This window comes from Ursus arctos, unplaced genomic scaffold (genome assembly GCF_023065955.2).
Source record: "Ursus arctos isolate Adak ecotype North America unplaced genomic scaffold, UrsArc2.0 scaffold_7, whole genome shotgun sequence".
NCBI lineage: Eukaryota > Metazoa > Chordata > Mammalia > Carnivora > Ursidae > Ursus > Ursus arctos.
In genome coordinates this window covers 24,080,795-24,094,182 of record NW_026623089.1, presented here as the reverse complement: position 1 = coordinate 24,094,182, position 13,388 = coordinate 24,080,795, and the positions used below count along the sequence as shown (strand labels likewise).

At 36.1% G+C, this 13,388-nt stretch overlaps 1 protein-coding gene across 1 annotated transcript in view; it reads right to left on the bottom strand.

Moving 5' to 3' along the window:
* Positions 1-13,388, bottom strand: part of CFAP43 (cilia and flagella associated protein 43) — a 104,655-nt gene that overhangs the window by 68,945 nt on the left and 22,322 nt on the right. Inside the window, exons 7-10 of the mRNA XM_026494056.4 lie at positions 12,992-13,059; positions 9,978-10,109; positions 5,737-5,853; positions 2,836-2,916 (exon numbers count right to left, since the gene is read on the bottom strand). Coding sequence (XP_026349841.3) covers positions 2,836-2,916; positions 5,737-5,853; positions 9,978-10,109; positions 12,992-13,059 — 398 coding nt within the window. The remainder of the gene's footprint in view (positions 1-2,835; positions 2,917-5,736; positions 5,854-9,977; positions 10,110-12,991; positions 13,060-13,388) is intronic.

The window sequence follows — 13,388 nt, the reverse complement described above, 5'->3', positions numbered from 1 at the left end:
TTGACTGCATAAGTCACAGGAATCTGTATGTTATTCTTTTATCCTAACGTTAGAATCATAAAATTATAAAGAGATTTCTTGAGCTTTAAACCATGGCTTCATTTTTATCCCTAAATGATTTTAAAATGATTATACCAATAATAACGAAAAAATAAAACAAATTTAAAATACATCCATAGCATCTTTTGGACATCGTCACCGAATATTAGTGATGTTTAAAACTCAGCATTCATCTGCTGGATAATGGTAGATCCTGGGACGCTGGTGTGATGGAGGAAGACAATAACCATATCACCACCCCATGTGTTCTGTAAGCAAAGACATGCATCACGGATTCCTGCTCATCTCACAATCATTTACAGAATATGATGTCTAGCAGAATAAATTTGCTTTCATGACACTTAAGCAATCAGCTTTATTCCTCTATAATTATATTTGTAGGTTGTTTTGAATAAAATCATAGAACATTAGAAATAGAAAAGACCTTAAGAGATAATCATTTTGTAGAACAGAAAATGGAGGCCAAGAAAAGAATAGCAATTTGCCTCAGGATCCCATAGCTGATGATGAAGCTGAGAACTCAGGTGTCCTGCCTCATTTGAATGCACAGTTGCTCAACCAAGGAGGTTTTCATTTTATTTTTAAAGGTGAATTTTAAAGGTTGAGTCTTCAGTGGTATCTCAGTGTGAAACTGGAAATGGCGAGTGTCTTTCTATTTTTCTTTTTTTTAAACTGAAAGTCTTTATGGGATCTCTCAGTGTGTGTGTGTGTGTGTGTGTGTGTGTGTGTGTGTGTGTGTGTTCTCAAAATAATCTGTTGAAATTATCCTCCATTCCAGGGCAATAGTAGGCTGGGCTAAACATGGACAGCAGTATCTGGAGGGGTCTTATGTACCTTAGCAAGTACCATCAAGGGAAGCTGCTAGTGTCCAGATATCCTCCCATGATAGTACTGGGCCAGGTTCTCTGAAGCCCACTGTCTAAAATGTTCATGGGGAACACAGTCCCAGGCATCGCAGGGAGATCTGGCCTCAGCATTGCAGGGTCAGTGTACTTATCAATTCCCCACAAGGTAGCAGAATTCTCCAGTGAGGAAAAACCACCAATTATTCCCAACTCGGGCTGAACCACATGAGTAAACCGTTTTGAATAAAATCATATTCATGGTTTGGAGCTCAATGAAGGTTTGTCCAACTAACTGTGAATGCTGTCTGAATTTCTCCCCTCTGCTCTGGTGAAGTGAAGATCTCTGGTGCAGAAAGCAGACCTTCTCATGGTGCCTATCTCTCTCCTTAGCCAAGAAGAGCAAGGTTAAGTCCTGATTATAGGGACTCCTGGGTGGGTTGTTAACCATTTGCATGTCCTTTGTGAAAGCAGATGTGATCAGATGAGCTTTAAGATCTTGTCTAGCTCTAGCAGTTCTAATAGAAATGAACACATCTGAGCTCTTGTCACCAGAGTGTGTAGTCTACTCATATTTCAGTGCTTTAGGTAAGAATTTTTATGTTTACTTGTCAGGGTGAGTTTTATATATCCCGTTGAATTGTGTATCTTCTGCATCTTGTAATTTTCTTATGTGAGGTATGACACTTCCTCTTGTTTTATAATTGAGATTTTAATTTTATAAATGGGAAGGATTGTTACTTCCCTACCTACTACCAAGATCCAAGATCCGTATCTCACCTAGAACTGTATAATACATCAAAGGATGATAATTTTAAAGGAAAATAGCATTGCCATCATTTCTTGGTCCTTTTATGTTTTTAAAATATTATTTTATGTAAAATGTACTATGAACATGGCAGAAATAATGGTATCTCCTTGTTGCGAGTGTTGTGAGCAATTGCGGTTTGTCACCCAGCACCCAAACACCTTCCTTCTGGAAAATTCCTTGAATAGCTATTGAGAAATCATCTCTCCTACTTTGGGGGTTCAGTGAAACAGATCTGACTCCCATTTTCAAGGCTGAGCTTAAGCCAATTAGCATTTCTCATTCCCCTGTCCACAGTGATTATTTCAGAGATGTTATTAAGACATTAGAAGACATTTAGCTTCATGGAAAGGAGAAATTTCTTTTCTCTTCCTCTTCCCACTAGAGGAGGCTTTCTTCCCTGATGGTCTGACACCTGTGACGTTGACACCTGTGGCATTTGGGTACAGCTAAAAGAAGCCTGAGATGAAACTACAGACATAGAGAGAAAAACAAGATCCTTGGTAATATCATTTGAGTTGCTGGACTGAGCCACATCTGAGACCAGACAAATCCTATACTTTATAGCTGATTAAGCCAATAACCCCCACTTTCTTATTTTTGGCTCAAGCTGGTTAAAGTGGCAATTTTCTTTCATTTCTAACTGACCTCCTTGAGGTTAGATGGGGCCATTTAACAAGTTATGGCAAAGGGAGTGATTCATTTTTTAGTAAAAGCAACTAATTATTAGTTCAAGACTCTCTGGCACTCCCTTCCCATACTGTGGCCCTGAGGAGCTACTAGTTGGTGGACCCTCCCTCAGCCTGGCTCCCTGAGAGAGGGACCCTGGAGCAGAGACCCTGCCAATCCACAATGAACTTACAGCACGAGTGAGATATAAACCACTAGGACTTCGGCAATAACTGCCGCCACAGAAAAACTTTCCTATACACCAATTTAGTACCTTATGTTCCACCCTCTGGGCTGTAGAACATATTTTATACACAAGAATTATTCTAAATATATAGGATAAAAATGCAATAAGCCATCTGCATCAAGTATTTCCACAGACTATTGACATGTAATTATGAAAACATAGATTGGATTAGAATTCAATATTTTAATCCATTTATAAGGCACACTTACTGGGGTATTCAGATAAATCCTGCTGGCACAAGTACCATCTTCTATATACCAAACACAAACTTCCCCTGAATGTGTGAGTGTCTATTAAACAAAAAAAAAAGGAAGAAAAAGAAAACTCTAAATGGAATATAAGACTCTGTTATGGAAGCATGTTCTAAATCCCTTTATAGTATGCCAATAACTGATGATTTAGTATAAAATGTCAGTTTACTTATATGGATTATAGTGACAATCACAACATTAGTACTTCTGATTTGAACAAAAATTATTATCTTTTTTTAACTATTATCTTTAATACAATTTAAGTAACATATAATAACAAAGATCAGAAAAGTGAAATTAATTTACCATGTAACATAATTGAGTTACTTGGAAATTCAACAGGATTATTGTTTAAAGAATAAAGCTAGAAATAGGAAATTATATGTTTTTTTTTTTTAACTAACAGCCTTTGCTTTAAAAACAAAACAAAACAAACAAACATGGGTCTTGAACTCAAGATCCTGAGATCAAGACCTGAACTGAGATCAAGAGTCAAGAGCCACCCAGGTGCCCCTAACAGACTGCTTTTAAGAGCAGTTTTAGTATTACAGAAAATTTGAGCAGAAAGTACAGAGTTGCCCTTACCCTCCTCCACACACATACATACTATCTCCTCTATTATTATCTTGCATTAGTGGTGCATTTATTAGAATTGATGAGCCAATATTGATTCATTATTATTGACTAAAGCCCATAGTTTACATTAGGGTTCATTCTTTGTGTTATCCATTCTATGGGTTTTGACAAATGTATGATATGTATCCACCATCACAGTATCATACCAAATAGTTTCACTGCCCTAAAAATTCTCTGTGATCCACCTCTGTCTTTCCCCACTGAACCCCTGGCAACCCCTGAACTTTTTACTGTCTCCATAGTTTTTCTTTTTCCAGAAGTCATACAGAGGAAATCATACATCTTTCTCAAATTGGCTTCTTTCATTTAATGTTATGCATTTAAGGCTATTCTGTGTCTTTTCATAGCTTAATCACTCACTTATTCTTAGTGCTGAATAATATTCCATTGTATTGATACGCCACAGTTCGTTTATCCATTTACCTATTGAAGGACATCTTGGTTACTTCCAAGTTTTGGCAACTATGAATAAAGCTGCTATAAACATTCATGTGAAGGCTTTTGTGCAGGCATAGGTTTCCAACTAATTTAAGTAAATAACAAGAAGCTCAATTGCTGAATCATAAAGTAAGAGTATGTTTAGTTTTGTGAGAAAGTGCAAACTTGCAAAGTGGCTGTACCATTTTGATTCCTGTAGGCAATGAATGTTTCTGTTGCTTGCTAGCAACTTGATATCCTTGCTAGCACTTGATATTGCCAGCGTTTTAGATTTTAGATATTCTAATACGTGTGTGGTGTCATCTCATTGTTTTCATTTGCAATTCTCTAATGGTGAATAATGTTGAACATCTTTTGATATACTTATATGCCATCTGTATATTTTCTGTGGCAAAGTATTTGATCTTTTGCTCATTTTTTTACTGGGGTTGGTTATTTTCTTATTGTCGAGTTTTAAGAATTTTTTTACATTTTGGAAACCAGTCCTTTATCACATACATGTTTTGCAAAGATTTTTTTCCCAGTTTGTGGCTTGTCTTTTCTTTCTCTTAATGGTGTCTTTCCCAGAGTACACATTTTTTATTTTAATGAAGTCCAACTTATCAGTTTTTCCTTTTGTGGATTATATTTTTGAGTTGTGTCAAGAAAGTCATAGCCAAACCCAAGATCACTTCGATTTTTCTCCTATGCCATTTTCTAGGAATTGTATAGTTTTTCGTTTTACATCTAGGTCTATAACCCAATGTGAGTTACTTTTGAGAAAGTATAAGGTCTGTGACTATGGTGATGATGATGATTTTGCATGTGGATGTGCAGTTGCTCCTGCAACCATTTGGTGAAAAGACTATCCCTTCTCAACTGAATTGCTTTTGCTCCTTTGTCCAAGGTCAGTTACCTATATTCATGTGGGTCTATTTCTAGGTTCTCTATTCTGTTCCATTCACCTATTTGTCCAGTCTTTCACCAATACCATACTGTCTCAATTACTGTGGCTTTGTAATAAATTGGATAGTGTTAGTTCTATACTTTGTTCTTCAATATTGTATTTGCAATTCTGAGTCTTTTGCCTCTCCATATACACTTCAGAATCAGTTTCTTTGAATCTATAGGTAAGGTTGGAAAGAACTGACACCTTGACAATATTGAGTCTTCTTTTCCATGTACATGGAGTATTTATTTATTTAGATTTTTATTTCTTTCATCAGTTTTGAAGCTTTTCTTATATAGCTCTTGTAAATATTTTGCTAGGACTCCCAAAATCCTAATGGATTTATTGATGAATTATATATAAAAAATGAAATGTTTCTTGAGATCAATAAAGGTAAGCGTTAAACACCAGGAAAAAAGTTTCTTTTTTGAATGTAGCAGGTGGATTACTTTTCCTAAGTCAATTGAATTCATGTTTTGAGCATGGCTAGTATTTCATTTTCATCCTCAGAGGGTCTGTACCACTCTGAAAGAGGGTAAACATTAATTGTTTAATGAGTTTCATAACTCTTTAGCAATGAAGGTGTTGAAAGATCTGACTTGGAAAACTTGGATGGTGAGTATAAACAGGATGGCTCCTAAGATTTCAATTGCTTTGACTGTTTTCAGACACTTAATATTATGAAGTCACAATACAATGATGTCATCTAACTGGGGAGTAGATTTGATGATGGAAGTGGCTGGCATTTCTTCCACATCCTCAAGAATACCCTCTGCCTCCTATTTGTGCAAGTTTGCACATGATCTTCCAAAATCTTTTCTTTAAATCCTACTGTGAAATAATAAAGTGTTCCTTACCATGCAGTATTCATTTCCGGGTGGGATAAAGTCAATTGCCTGAAATTTCCCATCACAAGCCTCTAGGACTTTATCAAAAGTTGGCTTCTCACCAAGAGTATAAATATAAACAGATCCCTGTGAAATATACCAAAAAAAGAAAGAAAGAAAGAAAGAGAAATATGATGCAATTGTTGTGTATGCAGTTTAACAAATATTAAATGTTCACTGTGAGCAAGGCACTGTGTGAGACATTACTTAATAACTTAAGTAAGGCCCTGACCTTGAGGAGCTTAAAATCTACATGGTTAATTTGTTTGTTTATTGATTCACTCACTCATTCATTCATTCGTCATTTAAAATAATCAATAAATGGGACTTTCTTCTTTTCTCCAACTCCAAGCATTTGTTTTTTAAGTTATAAAACACAACAAAACATTTTTTCTGACTTCAAAAATATTGTCTATTTATCCAAAAAGTTGGAAAATGTGGAAAACCAGAACTAAGTCTTACCACATACTAAACCACGGTGGGCACGGATACAAACTTAAATAAGCCTTTGTGGAAATTGTGGAGGTGTGGCTGAAGCTGTTACTTTATGACTTCTTTATCATTCTCAGCTGCCAATTCACCTCTCAAAAAAATCTATCCTGTCATTTGTGACTCTCTGCCAATTAACTGTAATATGGTGTGGGTATTTAAGTAGCAATAAGAAGTCTGCTTTCAACTAACAGCAAGTTCTTCAAGTTTACTTGAGTTAAACGTGAATATTTCTGTTCTTGTTTATTTAAAAAATACAACTCTGTAGAGTCTAAATTTGATAGATATTTACTGATTTTACCTTTCATTCATTCCTTCAACAAATATTGAGTGGATACACTGTGCTGGGCACTGCTCTGGATCCTGGGCCTACATCAGACTAAAATTCCCCATCCTCATGGAGCTTACATTCTGCTGGGGGATTCAGACAATGGATAAGGTAACTAAATAAACAGCAGTGATTGTAAGAATCAAAAATAAATCAGGGAAAGAGGATATGGCATGGCAAAATAAGAATGTGAAATTCTAAACCGAGTATCCAAGAAAGGCTTTACAGAGGTGACTTTAGATAAAAGACTTGAAGGAAATGAGGAAAGAAAGGATTCATGTGGATTCTATGGGGAGAACATTCCAGACAGAGAGAGCAGCCAGTGCAAACACTGAGGGAGGAACATGCTGGGTGAGGTTAAAGAATATAGCATAATGGCCAGTATGACGACAGCAGGGTGAACAAGAAGCAGGGTAGGGGGAGATAAGGCCCAGTTGTGAGTAGAATCCACATCATGAAGGGATTGTAAAGCATAGTGAGGATTCTGGCTCTTAGTCAGAATAACATGGGGGAATCACTGGAAGGTTCTGAAGAGAAAATGGAAAAATTTTTCTCACTTTGGCTGCAGTGTTGGGGATACAATTTATTCTATCATGTACTGAGAAAAGTGTATTAAAGTCTACCATTGAGATTACAACTTTGCTTCTCCTTGTCATTTTGTCATATTTTGCTTTATATATTTTGGGACTATTTTATTTAGTACCTACATATTTTAAATGTTTATATATTCCTAGTGAATTTTACCTCTTACTATTCTTGAAATAAGCTCATTTATCTTTAGTAATGTTTTTTTGCCAGAAAGTCTATTTTGTCTAATATAAATACAGCACCATTGGCTTTCTTTTTGTTAATGTTTGCATGTTAGATCTTTTTCTTTTTACTTACTTTCAATTTTTAAATTTACTTTCAATGTTACTGTATTTTTTATTTTTATTTACTTTCAATCTTACTGTACCCTTATGCTTTAGCTGCATCACTTGTAAACAGTACGTAACTGGGTTTTGCTTTTTTTTTTTTTAATCCAGTATTGTAACCTTTGCCTTTTAACTACATCTATTATCTGCTTTACTTTCACTGTAATTACTAATATATTTGAGTTTAAGTATTACATTTTAATTTATGCTTCTATTTTCTTACTTGTTTTATGGTTCTTTTTCTCTCTTTTCTTACCCTGTTTTGGATTGCTTTTTAAAAAATGTTTCACTTTCCCCATCTATAGTGTAGAAATTTCATCTACTGTTTCAGTTCTTTCAGCGGTTACCTTAGAAGTTACAATATGCATACTTAATTTATAAATACCACAAGATTACTTAAAACCTTTACTTTCTGCCTAGGAAAGTAAAAAATGGACTTGAAGCACTCATTCCATTTACTCTTTCCCCTCCAGTTTACATTATTGTTGTCTGGGATTTTAATTCAATTCTATTTTTAAACCCAACCTCACATTATTTTTGCTGTTTTATACAGGCAGTGTTCATTTACATTTCTCCACACATTTACTACTATTCATTCTTATAACACAAACTTCCATCTGGGAACATTTTCCTTCTGCCTGAAGGACACTCTCTAGAATTTTCTCTCGTAATGGTCTGTTGCTGACAAACTCTCAGTTTTGGAGCATCTAAAAATTTCTTTTTTCACCCCTATACTGAAAAGTATTCTTACTGGATATAGAATTCCAGGTGGTAGTTAGCTTACTTCATTACATTGGCATACTTTTTCTTTAAATGGACATATAGTAAATATGTTGGGCTTTGCTGGCCATGTAATCTCTCACAACTATTTAATTCTAACATTGTAAATGTGTGAAAGCATTCACAGACAATACATAAATGAATGGGTATGACTGTGTTCCAATAAAACTTGATTTATAAAAACAAGCAGCAGGCTGGTTTTGGCCTACAGGGCCATAGTTCGCTGATCCCTCCTGCTCTACAAGGAAGGTAGCATTCCACTATTTCTTACTAACATTATTGCCACAGACAAGTCAGCTGTTAGTCTAATTGAAATTCCTTTGAAATAATCTGTTTTTCTTTCTGATTGCTTTTAAGATTTTGTCTTTGGTTTTCAACAGTTTTACTTTATTAAGTCTAAGTGTGAGTTATCTTTTTAGGTATTCTGCGTGAGATTCACTGAACCTCTCGAATCTGTAAATTCATGTCTTTAATCAGTTTTGGAAAATATCTCTTTAAATATTGTCTGTACACCACTCTCTCTCCTCTCTGGGGTTCCAATCAAACATACACTGTATCATTCATGTCTCCTACTCTCCCTTCTGTATATCCTACCCTTTTGTATATCTGGGCTACATTCTAGATAACTTCTTTTGATCTATCACCGGTTCACCAATTCTCTCTTTGGCTGTGTCTGACCTTCTGTCAGACCTATTCATTTCATTTTTACTTTTTTAGTATATTTTCTCTTTTAGAAGTTCTATTTCAGTCTTTCTCCCTTCTGTTAAGTTCCATTTTTTTGTTGTTTCCTGTTCTCTATAGATATTTTAGGATTGTCAATTATTTATTATTTATTAGAACATAGTTAGCACAGTTGTTTTAACTTCAGGTATTTACCAGCATGAAATCTTTCCATATTTAAATTTAAGTTTCCTTTAGGCAGAAAATCATTGATCTTTCCTTATAACCCAGCTAAAGTCATTGCCTAACAATATAAATTACTGCTAACCCTGTCTTTTGAGAGTCATTCCATTAATTAGGAGTCTTTCTAACAGTACAATTAAGATGGAGATTTTATTTTATCCTGCATTTATTCCCCTTCCCCTCTTCTTTTACAGAACCATATTTTCCTTAGAGAACCATCATTGACCCCAATCTCAGTCCATGTTTGGTTGGGATGACTCTACACAGGGTCCAAGGGTAGGCATGTGACTTAGGCCTGGTCAATGACAGCTTAGAATCCTCCTGGACATAGTAATTGCCACATGGGTAGAGAGGTGACCCAAGTAAGCATAATGAGTCTAAATTCCAGGACATTTTTTCATGGTGTCCTTCCCACTAGGGTCACCACGAGGGTAGAAATATAAACTAGAGTTTCAGGAGGCTCTCTGGATACCTCACAGGAGAATCTGCATGGGAAAGGTGACAGCAGAGAGGAAACAGAGCGAAGAGATGGTCACAAAACAAGGTCAGCAACATCATGGGAGCCCCTGGAATCAGATTAACTCCTTGCCCTTTTAGTTACACGCGCAAAAACAAACAAATGAATAAACAAAACACTTTTTGTTATTTAGGTCTTTTAAGTTAGGTATTTTTTCATTTGTAACCAAAGGAGTCCTGACTGGTAGAGTATCACTATGAAGCACTACATTCTTCATTCCTGTAGTGCAATGATAATAATATTTGAAAATTGTATATCAAGATATCACCATCTAGCATACCTTGTCTGTTTTAATCAGCAACATGTGGTAATTTGGGGAAAATACCATATGTTCCACAGGCCCTTCAATCTCAAGAAAATCCTCTACTTTGTAAGTTGAATCTTTAATAGTAAAAGAATACACAAAGCCATCCTAGAGACCAAGAACAATGAGATAAACAAAGAAGATCAGTCCCAGTCAATGCAGAGCATACTTTCCATGCCATACGAGCTAAGACTTATTGACTACCATCCACAGTTTATTTTTAGAATCATCATCAATGTTTACATTATCTAGAACGCCCTGTCTTATCTTTATTTAGGCAACTTTTAACCACCCTTCCTGGTGAAGTTTCAATTTTATCTCTTTTGTAACACAAAATTTTGTGACCTAAAATTTTACCAATCTCTCCTTTCTTTGAACTTCTCTAACATCTATCTTTTTTTTCCCCTCAAGTAATGTCTTCTTTAATGAAGTTAGAAATTTTTTTATTAGTTTCAGAGGTAGAATTTAGTGATTCATTGGTTGCATATAACACCCAGTGCTCATTGCATCAAGTGCTCCCCTTAATGCCCATCACCCAATTACCCCTTCCCCCACCCACCTCCCCTCCAGCAACCCTCAGTTTGTTTCCTAGAGTTCAGTGTCTCTTATGGTTTGCTCCTTCTCAATTTTCACTTTATTTTTCCTTCCCTTCCCCTATGTTCATCTGTTTTGTTTCTTAAATTCCACATATGAGTGAAATCATATGGTATTTGTCTTTCTCTGACTGACTAATTTTGCTTAGCATAATACCTTCTAGTTCCATCCATCTAGCATCTATCTTTTTACCACTTTCTTCATTATACAGGAGGTAGGGCAAATGAAGCAGTTCATTAGGTGGCTTATATATAGAGTCTCCTTACTTCAAGAAACACTAACCTTAATATATATTATTTAATCATTATTATGTGCATTTCTTCTCAAAGAAGAAGGTACCTTCAACTCAAAGGTAGGGAGTGTGCTGTTTCTTTTCTTTTCTTTTCTTTTCTTTTCTTTTTTTTCTTTTCTTTAATAATTTTTCTTTTGTTACATCAGTCACCATACAGTACATCCCCAGTTTTTGATGCAATGTTCCATGATTCATTATTTGCGTATAACACCCAGTGCACCATGCAATATGTGCTCTCCTTAATACCCATCACCGGCCTATCCCAATCCCTCACCCCCCCTCCCCTCTGAAGCCCTCAGTTTGTTTCCCAGAGTCCACAGTCTGTTTATTTCCTTTATATCCTCCTTTTGTGTTTCTCTCATAGTGCTGGAAAGAGGGCAAGTATCCAGTAAAAATTAGTTGGTTGGTTGGCTGTAAACAGATTTAGGTTCATTTAACTATTCTCAAGAGGAATTTGAGTTGTTTTCACAGTAGTCAAGAGGCTTTAGGCAATTAATCCATCATTTCTAGATTGGATCCCACTATAACTAAAGTATATGCATTAGTGAGATAGCTGGGTTTGCATACTTGGGAGCTGGGGGATAAAACATGCAAGGTGCTTTCTCCAAACTCATCATCATCCTCCATTTCTCATGGAATAGATGCTCCCACCATTCCTTTAAACTAGTTGTTTTGGCTTTTTTTTTTTTTTTTTTTTTAAGTAATCTCTACCCTCAGTGTGGGGCTCAAACTCACAACTCCAATATCAAGAGTCACATCCTCTATCGACTGAGACAGCCAGGTGCCCCTAAACTAGGTTTTAAAAAATGTCAAGGGTGAGGGGCACCTGGGTGGCTCAGTTGGTTTAGCACCTGACTCTTGATTTCAGCTCAGGTATGGTCTCAGGGTCATGAGATGGAGCCCTGTGTTAAGGTTCTGCACTGAGCGTAGGGCCTGCTTAAGATTCTCTCTCTCCTTCTCCTTCTGTCCCTCCACACTCATACTCTCTCTCTCTGAAAAAAAATAAAAATAAATGAAAATAAAAGTAAAAAATGCCAAGGGTGGCCTTGAGAAGGGCAAGAGTCATAAAAGGCCATAAATGCAGACTAAATGTAGGAGGTGGGGCGGCAGTGGCAGTGGCAGGGGTGGGGGGAGGATAGTCTATTGTAAGGTTGTAGGGGAGGGGGACGGATTACTAGGTGAGTGTAGGTTTATGAGTTCCAGATTGCTTTTCATTGGTGAAGCTACATCTCCCACCCTGACATCATGGCCCAACTGCCCTCAGGGTCCTGGAAATGTGATCTGTGGCAATGGAAGAGAAAAAGCTAACAGTGGTCTTGGGACATCTACCAGTAGACCTGAGATTTTAGTGTAGGTCAGCTCCAAACCTTAGCACTGAAACAACACCGAGGAAAAGCAATGTCATCTGACCCCTTTGCATACTTAACTGAGGCTGTATGCTCTAATAATTGAGAGCAAAGACTTTGGAGTTTGACACATCTGGGTTCAAGCCTCAGTGACTCCATTTACTGGCTGGTGAACTCTGTAAGGCTTGGCTCCTTCCTCTGTATAAGGAGGATGTCAATATTTCAACTTGATAATGTCATTATGAGAACCAATAAGATAATACATGCTATGTAGCACTTAGCATGGTGCCTGGTAAAAAGTAAGCACCAAATAAATGAAGGCCATTAATGCTAATTCTAATATGAACAATAACAGTATAATACATGTAAGCTAAATGAATATGCACAGGAGGCTAAGCTGAAGCTTAGACAAAAGGTTCTGTTTGTGTCTGACAACCAATATATTAAGTGCACAAACAGGCATGAAGTTGGGTGACAGATATTAGGTGTTCTGGGGGGCCCAGAGTTTTTAATTCTACTTTTGATTATTTGCAATAGTCCAGATATATGGCAGTCCATTTTACTGTTCTCTCTACTTTTATATACATATGAAAAATTCTTCATATAAAAAGTTTTATAATAGTATCCCAAAAGAAAACAATTTTAATAATCTGACAGAACCCGACACCCCAAATTATGACTCATAACAGTAAGTAGCAGCAAATGGAAATTGTATATATTCTTGAAAGCAATTAATTTTGAAGAAAAAAATACATTACAATTCCAGAAATCAGCACGCCTCCCTTCTGATATACCATGGTGACTGGACTGATAAGATTTCTTCCCTCTTTTGGAAAAGAAAAATAAGGTAAAATAGGTGACACATAATTAAAAGTGCAGTACAAAGTAATTAATCTCATTCGCTTTCCTAGGACTATTCATTTCTTTGTAATCCTTTCCAAAAATCAACTTCCTATCAGAATATGTGTTATCATGCCTTCCAAACAATGAATAAAAAAAGCTGCTCAGCATTGATTATTAATGTAAATCACATGAGTTTTTTAAAGCTCTGTATCATCAGATCTGTGTAACTAACATTATAGAATTACATAGTTAATATATTTTCTTATTTTAGGAAAGCATTGTGAGAGATTTTAAGATGCCAGGAAAAAATAA